The following is a 20,808-nucleotide window of genomic DNA, read 5'->3' as shown; positions in this document are numbered from 1 at the left end:
GGTGATGAGTCTCCTCCCACAAGGACACACCTCTGAATCCTTTCAGCAAGTATTCGAGTATACATGTGGTGATGGGGACCATTCTCACTCAAACCACAGAAGGCTAGCTGCTGATACTCTAAAATGGCTCAAAACTTTTGAGAAAATTATTCTGAACATATGAAAAAGCTTCCCTACAGAAGTGGAAGCCATTTATGAATGTCATGGTTGCTACACTAAACACTCAGCTACGCTCTTGTTTCCCTGTAGGAGAGCTTTTCAAAAGGCATCTGATCTCAACCCTCAAGACTAACCAATGTTCACTTCCTGGGCAGTAGAAACTCCCTCTGCTGTGTCTCAAGCTCTTTCTAGCTAAGGTGTCCATTCAAATCTTACTATAAATCTTTTTTCTGGCTTTAAGTCCACAGCTCTTTAAGACCTGAATGCTACTTAAGAAATAAATATGTACATAAAATATAAGGAACAACAACAAGGTCAAAATTACAAATAAAACCAAGTCTTATTAGCCAAACATAATACTCACAAAAAGCAAACTAGCTTACCAGACATGGTGGTGGGGCATCTGTGCAACCCCAGAACTCAAGGAGAACCATTACACATTTGAGGCAAGCCTCCACAGTGAATTCTGGGCTAGCCCAATGTTCCCATGCCACCAACAGAAACTGGGGGTAGGGAAGAAGGAAACTGTTTGAAAATGATAAGCTCACATAAAAATCATTGTATAAAATGGAATTCTCTTCCATTTCAGATGAAACGATTGCATTTATCAAAAAGTAAAGTTTATCTACCACTGAAATGAAAGAATTTCTACCCTTATTGTAAGGAGTTACTGCTAAAGAGTGACATGGAGAACCAGTTATGGCTTGGCTTCTCCAGGTTGTCTTAAAAGCAAGTCCTAGTGAGGGCTGAGAGCAGAGGTCAGGGGTGAGGGCTGAGAGCAGAGGTCAGGGGTGAGGGCTAGCCATCCGATTTCAGTAATGAAGCTCCTTATTTGTGGTACGGATGTGAACCACCCATATCTGATACTTGGTAGCAAAATTTTGATGGTAGGTTGCCAAATGGGGACAAAAAAGTACTTTGAACTTTATTCTTTCCAAAATTGTTGAGAACTTATACCCTAAGGAAGGCGAAAATGAAACTACAAGTCTGGATGAGGAAAGGAGGAAGTAAGAGACTAGAGACAGCAGAAGCAATCTCATGGGTTATTGTAATAGGCCAAAGCCCAAACTGTAAGGAACAGAAAATCCTTAAAAAATCTAGTTAGTGAACACAGACTGTGGACAGTTGTGGGGTTAAGGGGTGATGTTTCTGGATGGGGCACCATGTGATGCCATTTACTAAAGGGACAAGGGGCTCAGTGAAGGCAAAGGAGAATTAAGTCTAGCTAGAGTCTGCTAAATCTAAAGTGTTGGGGAGACGGCCAGGTTGAAGGCGTTAGTTTGTTTCTGCAGCCTGAGTCTGGGAAGCAGCTCCCAGCATAGCCCTGGCAAGTATAGGAGCAGGACAGCTGGGCTGCAGGCAGACTCACAACCGTGGGCAGGAGGAGGGCAAGAACTGGGAGGAGCATCAACTCAACAGTGGCAGGTGGAGAGGGATCTGGAGGGAAACCATAGCAAACACGGAACCCTGACCCGCCCCACATCAAACAGAAAGCTCAAGAAGCAGCTCTACCTCCTTCCTTTGGTGTGTGGGGTGCCTCACTAAGTAGCCACGCTGGCCTGGAATTCCAAATTCCCCAATTTCAGCCTCCAAAGCACTGGAATTACAGGCACTGACACCATGTGTGGCTTGCGCCAATGTTTTTGACTTCTCTCTAATCTGGGAAGCCAACTGGGCCCACACGACGGATGCTGATGGGCGAGGGTGCTGGTCTTCACGTCAATGGGGTGAGCAGTCTCAGAGTTCTTCCTTGATACACGACATGAGCCTAGGTTTATGAAAATTTAGCGCTTTCCCTGGTAACTAGGGGAAGAGCTGCTCCCACATCTGTAATCAGAAGTTGGAGAATGTGTGCTGTGGACCCTGGATCCAAGTTCGAGTGAGGTTGGGGTGGGGGTATATAAACAACAAGAAGCACATGCCTTGGAAAGAAACCTACCCTAGTGACAACACCCTGGGTCACTGCACAAGCCCAGCACTGAATCCCAGAGACTAGGGCAGACCTAGTACCACACCCTCCTCACTGACATAAGCCTTCCGTACCAAAACTAGCTGGCTGCCACTCTGCAGGAAGAACGACTGCCCCTCCCCACATTTGGCTCTAGCAAGTTTCTTTACAGCACAAGAACAAATGTCAGAAGGTCCTTTGGGGGGCATGACCCAATGCTACTAGACAGAGGAATGGCTTCACCCATGATTAACGTGGAAATGTCACACCAGCCCATCTGGGCTCTGACAGTGACTGTAGAAAACTGGTATGACTCTAATCTCCCTAAGAGAAGAAGCCCATGTGAAAAGTAGTAAAGTATCTTATGTCTACAGAGAATAGTCTTTAATTGGATGGCATAGTAAGAAAATTGATTCCTGTTGCTGAAAAATACTGTAGGAGCCTGGTAAGATGGCTCAGCAGGTAACACACCTATTGTACAAACTTGAGAACCAAGTTCTGGTCCCCAGAATCCATGTAAAAGTCAGTAGATGTGACAGTCCACCTGTAACCCCAGCACAGGATGTAGAGACAGAGAATCACATTCACCCCTGCCAACCATTTGCTCAGTCAAACATACACACACACACACACACACACACACATACACACACACACACACACGACACACATACACCACACCACACACACATACACACACACGACACACATACACCACACCACAAACACACACACCACACACACATAAAAACACACGACATACATACACAACAACACAAACACACACACCACACACACATACACTCATACACACACACACTCATACACACACACCACACCGCAAACATACACACACTACACACATACACACACTCACACACACACAGAGACAGAGAGAAAGACACAGAAAGACATAGAAACACACTGTAGAGAGAGAAGCACAGAAAGCTCTCTGAACATGGGCCTATAAAAGCCAGATTCCTAGGGTGAGAAAAAGCAATACAGCCTTAATGGTTGGAAATATTTTTCCTGCTAACATTCTCAGCAGTCTATCAGAAAAAGCAAGTCCTTCTGATAAGAAATTTTCTAGGCCCTAGCACTATATACAGTTTTCTAAGGTCAAAGTCTTTTTTTGAGTGGGCGGGGTGGGTGTAATATATGTGCATGCATGTATTCTGTGCATGAGCAGGAATGCAAGCACATGTGAGGACAGAGACAGAGATTGATGTTGGGTCACTCACTGATATGACAGTGACAGACAGACATCAATCTCCAAGGACACTCTTGTCTCTGCTTTTCCCATATAGGGACATACTACTATATTTGGCTTTTTATCGAATGCTTGGGGTTTTTAACTGATCCTTGGGCAGGCAGGGTATCGACTGAGCCATCTGACCAGCCCTAATTTTAAGGGTGATGAAGATGAAACGGCAGTAATTTAAACATGTCTACAGAAAAATACAGCTTTTGGTGGTCTGTAGTTTGTAAATCACTGGAGAATTACTGTGCTGACAGCAAAGACAAAAGGTGAGAACAGAAGCAAGCTGAGCATCCGCGCTTCCACTCAGAGATCCCACCCAGACACGCTCAACTCAATCCACCTGCCACGGATTCTGAAGACTCATGGACACTGGCTCCAGAGACCGCTGCTGCCGCCAATGACACTGGCAGGAGCTAATATTTATCTGCGCTATGGGCGGGCTGTTCTAGGAGTTTTCCATGTGTCAACCTGGAACAAAATACATCAAATGAACACAGTTCTCATCCCCACTCTAGACTGAGGCAGAGAGCAGAGCACCTTGTGCAATACGACAGTTGATCAGGAAGGGCTGTGACTGAATTCAGGCAGTGAGACTCCTGAGTCTAGGTTCCTAACTCTGTAAGTCAACTCAACAGACCTTACATTCATTTATTCACTCACTCACTCACTTGTTGATTCACTTGATGATCATTTAAAATTGAAAGGTACTCGGCGCTAGGGACACAGAGAAACAATCAGGCTCAGTCCCCACCCTGTGAAGACATGTGAGCAGAGGTATGAAACTAGGTAATACTGAGAGAAAGTGCACTGTACAAACCAAGGCTGTGGGTGTGGGAAGGACCAGATCTGCAAGGTCACATGGCTGTCTGAAAACGTTTTCCCTGTTTCCTAAGTGCCAGCAGAAGCCATTAAAGGTTTCACCCGGAGGCAAGATTAAAAATCTACCTCCGTAAAGAGCCTTTTAGTCCTAATAGGGAAAATGAACTTGGTCAGCCTGTGAGGTGACCAATGAAGGGGAAACTGAGAAAGGTTCAGAAGGAAGACAAGAGTAAAGGAATGGTGGTGGGTGGGAGAGGGGTATAATGAGAAGAGGGAAAAGAAAGCAACAGGGAGGGAAAGGAAGCTGGTAAACAGGTAAGAATCAGTAAGTGACGGACAAACAGCAAGTCAGAGGAGGGACAAGTCCTTGACCTATGCAACAGTGGCCTTAGTCACTGCAGTGAAAGCACTGGGAACTGGCATGTGGGAGGAAGGAGCTTTATTTTAAACTTGGTAGTTTGGGGTTCATCTTCAATAAGAAACATAGAAAGTCAGAACCTCCCAGTAAGGTCTAGACTGAAACACAAAGCTCATTTTGTCACATGCATAGCAAGTGACATGAGGCTGAGGCTGTATGAAGAGAAACGAGCCATGGCCTCAGAGCAATGTGGATTAACTCCAGTAGCAGCAGAGGAGCGCTGGCTAAAGAACCAGCAAGGACAGAGGGGCTGGAGAAGAGAGGAAAGGCGGCAGCAGCTCATGTTAGGGTGTACAAAAGCAGCATTGCACAAACAGTGAGGGATGCTGCATCCAGAGGGAGCTCAAGCGTGAGGAGGCTAGACCCATAGAGCCAATCTCAACACTGCTGCAGACGTCAGACAGTGTGGTAAGTGCACAGTGGCCTTTCAAATCAGCCAGTAACCTGAGTGGGCTGAAGGGCCTGTAAGGCAGACTACAGAGGTTTGAGTTTTGTGCTGGACAGTTTTATATCAACTTGACATAAGCTAGAGCCATTCAACTGAGGAAATGCCTCCATAAAATTGGGTTGCAGGCAAGCTTGTGGGGCATTTTCTTAATTAGTGATTGATGGGGGATGGTGGTCCAGGTTCTAAAAGAAGCAGGGTAAGCAAGCTATGAGGGGCAAGCCAGTAAGCAGCATTCCTCCATTGCCTCTGCGTCAGCTCCTGCCTCTAGGTTCCTGACCTATTTGAAGTTCCCATCCTGGTTTCCCTCAATGATGAAATTTAATGTGTAAATATAAACCTACTAAGCCCTTTCCTCCTGAACGTGCTTTTTGTCATGGTGTGTCATCAAAGTAACAGAAACCCTAACTCAGTTCCATCTGAGGACCTATACTATGGTGACTGTAAAGAACACTTTTGAGAAGTCAGATTTTAAGAAGTGAGATTATAAGGAGAGAAAGGCTGAGAGTTACAATGTTTCAGTTCTTGTTTCTAAGAAGCGTGAGAATGTCTAAACCAATGGAAAGGAACCATGGGAGGAAGACACTTTAGGGTACAGAGTCTTAATATGAGGAGAAGTACTGGGCCATCTGTCATTTACTTGTCACAAACACAAGTGAGCTGTGGCAACTGACCAACAGCTGCTGCATACAGAAGATGAGTGATTCTTAACCCACCCTCAACACTACAGAGTCTCCTTAGCCCAATTTCCAGGACAATCTGGGTGCTCCTGTAAGTATCTATGCTAGAGAATCGGTTTTGAAATTGGCCTACTCAATGTTAAGTCAAGAGGCCTTATAATGCAGGCATGGTTAGTGGCACGTGCCTATAATCCTGGCACTCAGGAGACAGAGACAGGAGTTCAAAGCCATCTTCCAATGCAGAGAAAATTCAAGGCCAGCCTGGGCTACAGGAGAGTCCTTCTCAAACAAAGGTCTTCTAAAACCTAAAGCTGCAGGGTGAAATGGTGGCCCAGCATTCAGGAGTCCGGGGTGGGAGGATCAAGAATTTGAGGCCAAACTCAGTGAGATCTTGTCCCCAAAGCACAAACAAATTAAAAGCCATAATTACAGTGCAGGTAGTACAAAATAACCTCAGGCCAAAGAATGCTGTGGGCACTGAATTCACTCACTACTGCTCGACCAAGCCTTACGAGAACACACAGGAACCGAAGAAGACATGAATGGGCCACACGGAAAATGACAACAGGGAGACAGGCTTGGCCTTCAGAGGTTCCAGAAAAGTCCACCACCTACACAAATGCCAAAGGCACAGCAGCCACCACAGTTTTCTCTAATAAAATCCCCTTTGGGGAATTAACTACATTCATGAACAGCAAGCCACCGGCACGTCAGTGTCTTAGATCTCTTTTCCCTTGAGTGGAGCTCCAGCTACAACGTGTGTGCTAAGTCCACTGTAACTCAGCACAAATGTAGGGGACACGGTTACTTACCTAATGTTAGAGAAAGCTCACATTAGAGAGCGTTAGGTTTTAGAAGACCTTTGTTTGAGGATTCTCATGTAGCCCAGGCTGGCCTTGAACTTTCTCTGCATTGGAGGATGGTTTTGAACTCCTTCTATCTGTCTCCTGAGTGCCAGGATTATAGGCACATACCACTAACCAATGCCTGCATTAGAAGGCTTCTAACTGTTTAGAAAACCCAGAAATAGTGTTTACTTTGTGTATGTGTGCACATGTGTGCACGTGTGTGCGTGCGTGCGTGTGTGTGTGTGTGTGTGTGTGTGTGTGTGAGAGAGAGAGAGAGAGAGAGAGAGAGAGAGAGAGAGAGAGAGAGAGAGAGAGAGCTGCACATGCGTGCATGGATGCATGTATGTGCCATGTCTGAAGGTCAGAGACAACTCGTGGATGTCAGTTCTCTTCTATCTTAAGGGTTCTAGGGATCAAACTCAGGTGGTTATATTGGTGAAAAGGACTCTTTACCAGCTGAGTCATCTCACCAGCCCTGAGGAGGACTGGTAGTTTCGTAAGGAGCTGTAATGTAGACGTCATCAGTACTGTCGGGAACTGCAAAAATAACCATTCTGAAGGAAGGCCCCAAAGATCCCAGCGCCACATTTCTGTAACCATAACTTTTGGGAACTTTCTTTGAAACCATTCACTGTTAGGGTTTTATTCCTGGACAGAGTCAGACTAGAAAGCCCAGAAAGCAACCTCAGTTCTAGAGTAAAAACCCTGGACTGTGCTGTGATGACTGGCGAGGGGAGCCAGCGAGCAGTGCTGAGGCTAAGTGGGAAGGGGAAGGGTTCAAAGAACTGTATTCAGCGGTCGGGAACTGACTGTATGCTTGACTGGAAAACAGTGAAATGCTTTCCTTGGGGGCACCCAGTCATCACTGCCCAGCATGACCTCATCTCATAGGTGTGGTGGTGTAGGGTGTAGTCCGTGTAGGCTCAGAACAATTCATGGCAAGCACTAATAAGAAAAAGCTACTCGAAACTTCGTTCAGATAGATGTTTAAAAGTCTTCCCTCCTCTCTTAAAAACAATGGCTAAACATACAAATTTTGCCCAAATGCTTCCAATTCCCTTGTAAACACTCTACACAGCTCCTAGTAGTTGAACTATCCTTATAGTAATGAGAATCGGCCTGGAGCAATACTCAGAAATCTGTCTATGCAGGGTCAGGGAAGTCAGCTCAGTCACCACTATCATGACACGTGACCTATCTAGAGGACAGTGGCGCTAGTTGCGGAAAACGTTCTTTCCAATTCTCATCTTTCTCTCAGGAGGAATTACGGCTTAACCTCTTTAACATCTTTGGATATTCTTCCTGAAGGCATCATGTCTCATGTCAAACAACTGTGAGAGCACTGTTAGAGAAAACTGGAGATAAGATTTTAGTAGGCCAACTGAATTGAGGGAAACCTTTCAAATTCACAACTATCTGGAACCTCGAAGTACAACCTTCCTACAAGTGGGGTAGGTGAAGATGTGACAGGTTAAGATGAGGCCACACTGGGTTGGCAGTGACTAACCTCAATGACTGGTGTCCTGTTAGATGAATTCACAGGGGGACATAACATCAGGATACAGGTAGGAGGAGCAGTGGGTCTACCAGCCACAGAGCACCGAGGATTGCCAAGTAAGGAGTCTAAAGGCAAAAGCAAGCAAGGAGTCTCCCTTGCCAACTTCAGAATGAGCACAGCCCTGCCAACATCTTGATTTCTCTGTCAAATTACTGGAACTGAGAAAATGAAGTCTGTTGTTTTAAGCCATTTGTTGTAGCAACTCCAGAAAAGTAGCTGGCTAGGTATCCACCTGAAGCATTACTGCTACCAATGACTCATTTTGCTCCCACAGGGATAGTCACTCAGTCTCCTTTCCCATCTGTAAGGGATGCCCAACTTCCAAGCCCAGCAATGGATTCCTATAATGACGTTGTTTTGAACCCTATAGTTCTATTATGTTCCCTACACATAACTATGATACAGTTTAATTTATAAAGTAAGCACAAAAAGATTAATAATGAAAAATAAGATAGAATAATGACTTAAACTTGGGAGTCATGTACTTCTGGAGTTTGCGCTCACTGTTTTCAGAGCGGAGCTGTCTGTGGGTAACTGAAATTGCAGAAACAGGTGCAGACAACGGACTGCTGCCCCTGCCGGTCACTACACACTGCACTCCCATGCACACCTGTAGACACTGGCCTTAGGGGATGGCAACATCCCTAAAGATGCCCAGATCCCTCTCTAAAGGATGCAAATGCTGTTACCTTCAAAGGCACAATTTCTCCTTTTTACTTGAAAAAGAAATAACCTCTCCTACAGTAACTACATTCTTTTCTCTGGAAGCTTCTGAAGATTCAAGAGAGTCTACCTGGGAATCTCCTGTTACCAGGGACACAAATTCTGTCCCTGTGGTTTTCTGTGAAAACACACGCCACTGTGAGCTCCATCACGTGATACCGCATCAAGCTAAGCCACCTGAAGAATACTAGCAAAACAGAAGAAAACAGTGACATTTTCAAGAAGCTGCATTTAACTTGCAAAATATGGATCCCTACAGAACAGTGCAGGAAGCAAGGCAAAAGTCTGAGATTTCCAAATGTATACGAAATGATGCTTTAAGTTCCCCCAAGCTGTCAGGACATTCTTTTTCGACTTCTTATGCCCCCTTTGCCATTCTCATCGCCCTCCCTCCCTTCACCTTTGCATGTATTACGTGAGCTCACCCCCAACCTCAGGTTTTCTACTTGATTGCTTAACACAGGTCTGAGGACTGCAAGAAGAGGAATGTGGGTGTGCAGGCGTCTCTAGGCCTAAGCTAACCACATGAACACAGAACCTGCTTACGTGGTCAGCCGAGATCACTGATTTCATGCCCTGTGGGATGGGTTCAGATGCGTTCTCTCCTTTAGTCACCTCACATTGGCACAGCACCACAGTAGTCCAAGGAACTCTGCTTCTACACAAACTGGAAGCAAGCACTGTCTGCTTTTCACAGCCTGGGAAGAAGACAGACTCCCAATCTGACAACATGGCTCCCAAGGCCATGGATGGACTCCCCTTGTTCACGAGCTGCTTCTTAGTGGATGAGATACGTAAGCTCTCCAGGCGTTACCGTCTCCATCTGAGACACGTAAGGAACACAACCTGCATCCTGGGGTTCATGTGAAGCAGGGGTGCAGCAGGGTGGCAAAGCTTAGTGCCTTATCAGGGCATAACTGATACAATCTAGTTCCTATTTGTTTATTCCCTTAACTCATGTCAACTAGTAAAAGCAAAGGTAGTAAGACAGGGCCAGGGAATGGGTCAGTGAGTGAAGTGCTTGGTGTGCAGGCCTGATACCAATGCCCACAAACAGGGTCGGGGAGTCGGGTACTGTGGCACACAACTATAATCCCAGCCCTAGAGGGGCAGAGGCAAGAGGGTTCCTGGGGCTTGCCAGCCAGTCAGTCTGGGCTAGGTGAGCTCTAGGTCCAGTGAGAGACCCTGTCTCAATTGTAAGTGATTGAGGAAGACAAGCAACCCTAACCTCTTATCCCCACACACAGGCATATACATGTGCAGGTACACACATGTACATACATATACATGCAAGCAGAAAAATCATGACTCAAGCAAGTCCATATATGATCAACTACATTGATTTTACACAATAATAACAATAATATAGATTAATTCTCTCCTCTAGTCTTAGCCAAACTTCCTCTAACACAGGTGTATGATCAACTTTCAGAGAAGGTTAGGTTTGCTTCCTTCTGTTAAGACAGACCATATAGAGCCCAGGCTGGTCTCTAGTTCACTGTGTAGCCAAGGGCTATGGTTACAAGTGCATAACGACACATCCAGCGCCAAAGAAAAAATTTACATTGTTCTGAGAACTTGGTTGAGGGCCACAGGGAGGTGGCACTTGCCGCCAAGTCTGATAACCTGAGTTTTATCCCCAGGACCCCATATAGTGATACATACATCCCCACAAATAAAATACATAATAAATATGTTTTTTTAAAACATGTACTTTCAAAAACAGTACTTGTTCAAAACTCTTTAAAGACACGAATTCATCTTGACAGAATATTAATAAAAATGTTGACTTTGTAACAGTTTAGTGAAAAAGTATAATTTTACAAAGATAAACATTTCTCATGTCTTGACTATCCTAAAATTACTACTAAGCAGGACTGGTGAAAATTCTTTGAACAGAAACTATTTCTATATTGACATCTCTCCCCATCAATTGTTAAAAGTTAACACCTTGACTACATTTGGAATTAACTAAAAGCCAAGTGGTTGGGTATACCTGTGAGGGATTGTTGTTGATTGAATCATTTGAAGTAGGAAGATACACCCTAAATTTGAATCTTTTGAGGTGGGAAGATCCACCTTAAATCTGGTGTCAGCCCAAAGAACATAGAATAGGAGTGGGCTGAGACCCCCAAAAAGACCATCAGGAAACACATACTTACATTATGGCTCATAACAGTAGCAAAATTACACTTAGGAAGTAGCAATGGAAATAATTTTATGCTTGGGGGCCAGCACAGCAAGAGGAACTGTGTAAAAGGACCACAACTGTAGGAAGGCACTGACGTGGAGGGAGGAGTGCTGGCCCTCTGCCTGCCTGCTCTTGCTGGCAAGTCCACTCTCTCATTGCCATGAAAGCCTTCTGGACTCCAGCATATACTGGGAGCCAGCCTCATGGACTGGATCCTTGGACCTCCCACTGGGTGGCAGCCACTATTGAAACAATCAGAACTTAAAAGCTCTAATAAATGTATGCTCTCGTACACACACACACACACACACACACACACACACACACACTCATTCACTCTACCAGTTCTGTTCATCTAGAGAATCCTGACTACTACTGGAAGCGTCTACCCAAAGACATTTAGTTGTCCTTCCCCACATTCTCTCCTTTATCCTGCCCTTCCCTCCCCTCCCCCACGTAATCCTCCTATTCCAGTCTCCCCTTTATCTTTTTAAAACACTGTCCTCTATTTCCCTTTCCTTGGACGATCTCCAGAGCCCCTCTGGTCCCTTACAAGGTTTAAACATATTTAAACTCAAAAGCTAGCATCCAATATACATATGCACATACACAAGCAGCAGAGCAGTAGGGATAATTCTGATGTTGACAAGCAGCGAGGTCACAGAGGAGTAGGAGGTGATGGACTGAGGTTATGGTATAGAGACCTGGTCAGAGCTGTTTTTAAGTAGCTAAAGGTAGAAAGGCAAGCAGATAACAGAAATCAAGCAAAAGAGGTAATCAAGTACAAAAACTGCTTGGGAAGAAGTCAAGCATGGAAAACAATGGATTAGTGAGCCTTGAACTGAGGCTGAATGGTCAGTCAGCCTATGTCAAGGAGCTAGATCCCTAATGTGGAAGAAGATTCCCTCTCCCCACCCCAATACTTTACACCATATTTAAAGGGGTGTATTGGTCAAGATTCTCTAGAGAAAATGAACCGACAGAGCGAATGCATGGATATATACGGAGGGAGGGTGGCACGATGCCCCACTCCCTAGCTGAGGGCCTACTGGCATTGATAGCTGCTAGGAAAGGGGAGCTTGTCATGGTAAGACAGCCTGGTATCTTGACCACATTCCAGGGCAGGCCCCAAGCCCAGAGCAGCCCGCCCACACAAGCTAGACTTGAATGTGGGCAAAAGTGTTCGTGTGTGAAACTGGACAGATGGGGGATGTGGGGAAGGGTCTGGGACCAGTTAGGGGTTAGAGGAGGAATAAGATCAAAATACATCGTAGATACTGTCAAAGAATAAAAAGCATTTTTAAAAAAAGACTGTCAAGGTCTTACTACTCAGTTCTTTGACAGGACTGATAGATAATTTTAAAAACCTTTTAGTGAAACAAAAATTAAGTTGGCAACACAGCAAACCTACTAAAGGAACATTATAGTGATGAATTATAATGACTGATGTCTACAAACAATCTGCATGAACTAACATAGGAAATAATGTAAAATATAACATCTCAGCAACATCTTAAAAGGTAATTAGAGCTTTGTTGCCCAAGGTGGTGAAATGGGTTCCAGGATATTCGAAAAGAGTGAAAGGGCAGATGAAAACAGTCCTCACCACCTGCAGCCTCGCACTAGCTACTTCATGACAAGAATAGGATGCTGTCCTCTCCTCCCTCCCACAACCAAGTGATGGCTGTCTTTCCCTTCTGTTTCAGAGCTGCCCCGCCTGCCTGTGCTGCTCAAGTCTCCTGAGCACCCTCCCTTCTCCTGCTGCTCGGCTCCTGTTCACTCTTGATCCAAAGGTCAAAGGTGTTTGTTCTTCACCTCTGACCTGGTGTGCACGGATTCTGGGATTGGTTCAGTAAAATACGGACTTAATTCCTGGCTTTATCCTTCCATGTTTTAGAATTTAATCACTAGTTCTTCTCGAAAATACATTGTGATATACAAGGAACAGAGGACACATAGTCTCAGAAACAGGATTTTTTTTTTGTGTCTAAGAGGGTAAACTATTGAAATGACAAGATTCTAAGTATTTTTTTTTCCTTTTTCTTTTTTTCGGACCTGGGGACCGAACCCAGGGCCTTGCGCTTCCTAGGCAAGCGCTCTACCACTGAGCTAAATCCCCAACCCCCTAAGTATTTTTTTTTAACAAGGAATCTATTATGGTTATGAGAAGTCAGACCCTTACACAGGCTGGTCTCTCAATTACCTTTCCCTCCTCTAGGACAATTTTATAAGGCTTCAGATGTTAATCAGGAAGGCAAGCAATTAATTACGTCCATGAGACAAAGGAGGCACTTGGACAAGTCAGCATCTTCAGGCCTTTAGAGCAATGGTTCTCAACCTTCCTAATGCCACGACCCTTTAATATAGTTCCTCCCAACCACAAAACTATTTCCACTGATACTTTGTAAGTGTAATTTTGCTACAGCTACGGATTATAATTAAATATCTGTGGTTTCTGATGATCTTAGGCAAGCCCTGTGAGAAGGTCACCTGACACCTACAGGGATTTCCACCCACACGGCCTGAGACCACTGCTTTCGCGGCAGGTAGAGTGGCACCTTGACCCTGTAGTGAATAACCAGAGAAGCACAAAAGTCCCTGCCCCTCATGCTCCTGTTACCTGGCAGATCTGTTTCCTAAGAGGACCAAAGAGTCAGTGGTTTCCCCACTCCTATAAAATAAACAGCTACATCTATCCATAACTTGTCTCTAAAGTCAAATTTGTCCATGTCAACTAACCATCTATATCAACTTCAAAGATGCAAAGAACCACTCATAAGTAAATGAGGTCCAAGGCTTTCGGGGGCAGTGAACCTCGCATAAGCAATCCTGACCCAGTAGGCAACACCCAGGTCTCAGCCCATCTTTTCTTTTCCTTTGCAATGAGCCCTTCCACTTCACTAAGCAGTCCAATTGTTTCTTTTCTCTTTTAAAATTAACTGGCACTGGAGAGATGGCTCAGCAGTCAACTGTTCTTGATGTGCCAGTTGATAGCCCAGGATCAGTTCCCAGCATGCACATGGCAGTTCACAACCTCCTTTAAGGAAGCTGATGCTCTCTCTTCCAGTATCTGCAGACATCAGGCACATAAGTGACACACATAAATACATATAAGCAAAACACTCATACATATAAGATAAAATAACATTTTAAAATTAATAAGAAATTATGCTATACACATTCCTCCATTAAAATATGGCCCTCCTTAAAGTGAATAAGGATCAGTATATGATCTCTGCTTTCCCAGCAGCAGTACACAGAACTACCAAATGAAACTTCAAAATCCTACCAGGTGATAAGCATTATAAGGCCCACAAATACTGTTGATAAGCTTATTTATGCTTAGAAATATTAGTCATATCTCCTTTAAGGCCATTTAACAACTACTTCAAGATGACAAAGTATTAAACACATCTCTAATGTTCCTAAGAGCTGAGGAAAGAGTACAGGTAGAGGCTTATATTCTATTATGTATAAATTTTAGGTTAAGCTATTAAATAAAATATGACCTTATAGTCTGATATTGACAATTCTCCTTCAACTACCAGGAAGGACAGGTTCTTCGATTCTTTGGTGTACCATGCCATAGTGTGGTGGCATAAAGGGTTCTCTTCCCATGCCCAACTCTGTCAACATCTCTGCTCGCCTTCCTCTCCATCTCTTCTGTGTTCTCCTCTCCCCGCTCCTTACCCCTTCTCTAGCATGGTGCCCATGGTGGGCTTGGTCCCAGCATCTTCCAGGCCTCGCCTGGAGCTCCGCCCCTGCCCAGAATCTGCAGTTACAAGCGTACAGCATTTCAGTTGATCTCCCAGTTCAGTGCCACAGCAAAGGTTCTCTTGCCCAGGACTAAAGGCCACACTGGATGTTTTGTTTTGTTGTTTTTGCTGTTTGTTTTTCAAGACATGGTTTCTCTACATAGCACTGGCTATCCTAGAACATGCTCTGTAAACCAGGCTGGCCTCAAACTACAGATCTGCCTGCCTCTGCCTCCCAAGTTCTGAAATTAACTGTGTGGGCCACCACACCCAGCTAGGATAATTCACTGAATGGAGAAACTACCAGATCACACCTGTTAATAGTCACTAGTTAATACACTAGTTAAAAGTCAGTAAGTAAGAAGATAAAGAAGACAGGTAAAACCTAAATTTCTAACCCCTATGCCCTTCAGTTCTCTCAAGACCTACAATGAGTCTAATATTTATCTGGGTCTAGATCTAAAATCTTGATCTGTACTTTCTTAACAAACTCATTCACGTTTACAGCATTCTATTCATGTTAGAGAGAGTTCAGATGACAAGAGAGAGCCAAGAGAACATAGAGTCTCCAAACACAAGATCAGATATGCAGATGAAGGGAAAGCATCCCCTGTGTGTCTGTGGCTAACACTCAGATGATGCATCTGATCAAAATTCATGATCACAGCACAGCGAGTGAGTGCGGGATATCAGCTCCCTCACTGACGCAAACGCACACAGCTACAGTGTCTGCCTACTAACATCCATGACCAGCAACCACTAACGTGGCAGGGTACACTGAGCCCACAGCACATAAGTAAAGACAGCTTCTCTCCGAACAGAACCTCTCCCTCACTGTAAGCTCCTGTGCTCCATGCACTCTACTTAGCCAGAAAATGACTGTTACTTGAAAAACTATCAGACAACTTGTTATCACAGTACATAACAGTGGGCAGGAAGGCAAGTATTTCAACTGGAAATCTTACTTATTTGTACTTACTGAGATTGTACCATTGTCTAGACCTATGGACAGTCTTCTCGTTTCCGGGTTAAAAGACATGCATGAACATGGAGCTGAAAGAAATGAACATGTTGATGAAATTAACAAACAATGATCCTCATTGATTCAGGAGCCTCTAATGAGTAAGTGTGTGGCTAAATTCACCCCACTGTCTCCTCAACCAGTTCATTTAAACCATACTCGCCAACAAAGAAAAAACAGCACTTTTACGACCAAGCCCCTAGTTTTTAAGTTGCCCTTTTAATGAATAAAAAATAAGACACTCTTGGCCTGTGCTGGCCATTCAGGATGTACATTTGCTTGTGTACAAGACTGACTCCGCTTTGTGCTGCGCAAACCTTTGATCCTCCTCTCTTGATCCCACTCAAACCACAATTTAAATGGGAGCAAGCATTGCTTTTTTGCGTTGGAGAGAAACTAGATTTTACTCTCTGATGCTAAACACTCAAATATACCCACCGGTTGTGGTGGTGCACGCCGGTAGGATTTGCTGAAGGAGGCAGAGGCAGGAGGATCATGAGTTCGAGGCCAGCCTCGGCTAAAAATATACCCACCAGTGCAGCGTATTGGTTCTGAACTTATATGGGGTAACTGAGTGCTGGGGGATTTCACTTTGAGTGTTTATGAGGTATACCGGAGGGTCCTAGTTGAAAATAATTAAGCAGCATTTTTTTTTGTATGAAACTAAAAGAGACCTAAGTTTAAATTCAAATAAAGCATACAGGTCTGTGGTCATAAGTATACAGTAGTTTTATTTGTAAGTGGAGTTAGGGGGAAGACCTTATTCAGTATCATGAATATCTTAGAAAGAGCAGAATCCAGACAGAGCCAGACAAGCCACACACACCCACACACCAAGAACATGAGGATGTTGACTGAGGTAAGTGTGAGGCCAGGAAGCCACCAGAGGTCAGAGAATAGCAAAGCCCAGACTCCCTCAAGCCTTCAGATGAGCCAAAGTTCTGCAGAAACCTTGAGGTCTCAGCCTGTAGACCCCTGAGGCAATACAGAAGGCCCTGCTGTTGAACTGACTCACCTTGCAGGACTTTATCGTGGTGGCCCCAGAAAACTATGGTAGGAGTTATTTCACTATGTGGCACACTCTTTCTAAAATGTCTCACTCTCTGCACATTGTCCACTTGTGGGTCTCTGAATTAACTGCCATCAACTGCAACAAGAAGCTTCCGGGGTGGAGGTTGAGGTTGAGAGGTGCACTGGTCTATGGCTACAACAATGTATCATTACTGCTCTGCTCCTTTAACAAAATAGTACATTTTCCCCACCCCTTATAAAAAACAGAACCGCCATATTTCATCATTTTATTTCATCTTATCAGAGAGAGAGAGAGAGAGAGAGAGAGAGAGAGAGAGAGAGAGAAAGGAGTCTGCAGGTGGATGTACTTATGAATACACATCCATAGACCACCTGAAATGTCCAATTAAAATGTCCAACTGTCATCCTCTACTACTCTCTGCATTAATTCTTTGACAAAGGTCTGAAGTCCCCAGGTGAACAGTCATTTTGACAGTTTCTTTATTGTAACCCTCCATACAGAGAGAAAAGAGAGTGCATGCAGTTCTAACAATGTGTCAAACTACCTTATAGGATACAAGTAAGAAACAAATAATGATCAGACAACAGCGGGAGCAACTGCACCAAAACTGTGCACATCCTTGGCCCTCTCGTTAAACTCTGAGCTGACTTCAGGACCCTAAAGATGGAGTCTGGGGATTTGCTGGACATCTTTGTCCCCCATTTCTCAATGTGGGGGACATACATTTCCTTTTTTTTTTTCCTTGCCACTTGTGACATTTTAGATTGGCTTGTTGAGGAAAGGTGGCCAGGCATGGCTCCCTCCGATTAACTCCTAGAATGCAGGCTGGGGCACAATGAAATAACTCCCCCCTCCGCCGGCGTTTACAGAGAGACAGGGAACCTTAAGTCTAGTCACCTGCAGATCCTCTGTGTTAATAAGCCTCTTCTCATCTTAAAGGACAGGTCAATAAACTTTCTACCCTTCTTTTGCTGAACTTCGTGAACCTAATTTCATGCAGTTGGGTTACAGGTGTTTATGATCATTGTTCTCGGATGTTTTTCTGATGTTATCATGTTATTTGTATCACAGAGATTTCTTAACTGTGGCCACTTCAGTTCCCATTTTGTACAATTCATGTCTGTTGTGTGCTTAAATTATTGTTAGGCTTTTGGTATGTCCAAACTGAGTGCATGAACACATTCAGGTTTAAATATTATGGCCATATAGTAAGGTCTGATAAATACATATTACTTTATAAATGTGGTTATTCTAAACATCTTAAAATCTATTACATAATGACTTTGGGTATATTAAATGTTTTTAAAATCTTAAAATACTAGTTGTTTACATAAGACATTTATTATTTATAAGATTTTATCAATCTATAAAAGTGAATATTATATACATAAACTTTAATATGGATTTCCTTCCAAAACAGATTCTACTTATATAAAACGTTATCTTGTTATATAGTGGGCAACAAAATTTGAATGATTTCTTCAAAATATTCTTACTATATAAAAAAATGTTTAAGACTTTTCTTACATTTTTCACTATATTGTTTCCCAACCCCAGGCCCTTCCAGAACCCTCCCCACTTTTATCTATGAAAACTAAAGTTCAAAATTAGAACCTTTTGCAAAAGACAAAAAAGCCATATGATTTTATCAACTAAAAGAAAAAGTCCAGTACCTCAAAGACTCTTTCTGATTTAAAGCTCACAACAGCATCCAGGAACTTCTAACTCACTCCTGGGAGGCAGGGACTTCCTCACATTATCTGGGAGCCCGTTCCTGTTGGCCCTGGAAAATTCTGGATGTACATCTTCAATGACACTGACAACTGAGTACCCTGAGAAGCTATACTTTTATCTGCTCATGTTTCTTAAAAATTTTGTGATTAGATTTTAAAAATTATGATATCTAGCATTCTACTTAGTATATTTCAAATGATAAAATCATACAAATATTGGTTTTAATAAGGTTCCAAATGAAGGTATTATGTACTTTTACTTCATCGTGTCTAAGTGTTATGCCTGTTTGCTTGTACTAAGCCCACATTATTCTTTATGTTTGCTTGAGTCGTTTTTCATTATATATATAAATACACACACACACACACACACACACACACACACACATATATATATATATATATATATATATATATATATATATATATATTCTTATTACTCAGTGTAGTTTGGCTAAAGCAGGCAAAAGTTTCTAATTTAAACTTTAACTCTATCCATCTTGCTAGGAAGACCCTAAGATCTGGGCTGACTCTGGGCTGACTCTCCTTAGGTAAGTTACATAAACAATGACTATCTGTAGTAACCACACTATCCATGACGGCTCATGCCTTAAGGATGATGTTCTTCACCTAAATAGAATCTGAACTGTGCCACAGCATAATCGGTCAGTATTAAAAAATTAAGCAACATTTATCTTTTTACAAATCTAAAACTGGCAGTGGTTGGGGTGTAATATTATAGTGACGCCTTATCTTGGGCTACCTCTAGCCCCTGGAACAGCCTTTCCTTGCCCATATCTGTGTCAGAACTAACATCCCATGAGTAAGATAAAACCCTTGTGGACCACCAGTTTCCTTCAACCCATGAGCTAAGAATGTCATGAGACAGCACACTGGGCCTACAGAAAAGCCTTTCATCTCGCTGTACCTGCATCTCTGAGGTACCCACCAGCATATTTCAAATTTGGCTCGATTTGTGACTTTGTTCCATAAAACTATAAGACTTCATGAAACTGCTCCCACAAGAGAACATTTAATTTGGGGTAACCTTAATCTATGCTTCTGGGGCCATGGCCACACAAATTGACCACAATAAACTGTCTCTTATTTTCTTAGAACAGAACATAGCTGCAGAGAATTTCCCACTGATATGCATGTAAGCTGAGGGCACAGAGAATGGGGGCATGTACGAGGAGGGGTTACAAGTGTAGGACTCAGAACTTAGGTGAAGGCTCATGCCGCCCACCATACAGCCTCTTTCTCAAGTAGGCCTTGATCAGATCTGGGAAGCAGGCGGTTCAGAATCAGTATTTCAGTAAGCATTCAGGTTCCTATGCTTTGTCAGCTGAGCAGAGGGTGGCCAGGTGGCTGTACCTGTGTAAAATCTCAGTGTCTAACACAAACTCACACTCAAGAGACAGGGCAGGCACTGGACTGATGGCAACACAAGTTATTTCAGTGGCTTGTGTGATGGGCCTATCTTTGGATTTGTTGCTATGTGGGGGTGGGGGGGGGTTCTGTCTTGTCCTGGGGATAAATTCATAAAAACCCAGGAGCTAACTTATACCCCTGACCTGAAAAAGAGACCCCACATGGCCTCCAGACCTCCAGCTGCCCTGCACAAGGCCTTCGCCCTCCTGACTTCTAGTCGCTGTATCTCTGGCAGCCAAGGTAGTTTACCTGTCCCCTGTTCCCAAAGGAAAGGTTGGCACAGAGGCCAACCGTGAACCCAATCCTTTCACGTCTCCACCACCTGCCATCATGGCTGACACATCTGGTTCCTCCTGCCTGTCTTTTGTTTTAAGCCCATGAGTGAAAAAGCTAATTAGTAGAGTACATCTAAAATATCTCAACCACGGACCCTGGGACTGCCGTGTGCTATTTTGTCTGTAGGATAATGGGAATGTGATGGTTGAAATAGTACCTCCATTAGAAGCCTAGAACACACGTAGAGCTGCAATGAAATTGCACTCTTGGGCCCGGGGGAAGGCTCCTCTACAAGTAACAAACATGAGTAGAAGGGTCCCAGCTGAGCAGGCTGTAAGCTGATGCCATCCCAGCAGTCAGCACCAATAGCACAGACACACCAGGGGGGCAGATAAAGGATATGTGTTCCAATTTCTCTTTAGCCCAAGTATGTATACAGTATACATGCATGTATAAGTATGTATATAAGTACCATTGCCTTCAAAACAAGGCAACAATCACCCTACATT

General features: G+C 43.7%; 1 protein-coding gene across 6 annotated transcripts in view; it reads right to left on the bottom strand.

Moving 5' to 3' along the window:
- The window catches only part of Wdfy2 (WD repeat and FYVE domain containing 2), a 125,710-nt gene that overhangs the window by 45,606 nt on the left and 59,296 nt on the right, over positions 1 to 20,808 (bottom strand). For 5 of the 6 annotated variants that reach the window (NM_001107269.1, NM_001415102.1, XM_063274283.1 and 2 more), the window contains one exon: positions 15,785 to 15,858. The exons of the other annotated variant lie outside the window; for it this stretch is intronic. In NM_001107269.1, coding sequence (NP_001100739.1) covers positions 15,785 to 15,844 — 60 coding nt within the window. In that variant the 5' untranslated portion in view covers positions 15,845 to 15,858. Of the gene's footprint in view, positions 1 to 15,784; positions 15,859 to 20,808 lie in introns of those variants that run through there. 6 annotated transcript variants of the gene reach the window in all.

This window comes from Rattus norvegicus, chromosome 15 (genome assembly GCF_036323735.1).
Source record: "Rattus norvegicus strain BN/NHsdMcwi chromosome 15, GRCr8, whole genome shotgun sequence".
NCBI classification, from domain to species: Eukaryota; Metazoa; Chordata; class Mammalia; order Rodentia; family Muridae; genus Rattus; species Rattus norvegicus.
Note: the sequence above shows the minus strand (reverse complement) of the source record. Positions and strands in the feature narration are given on the sequence as shown.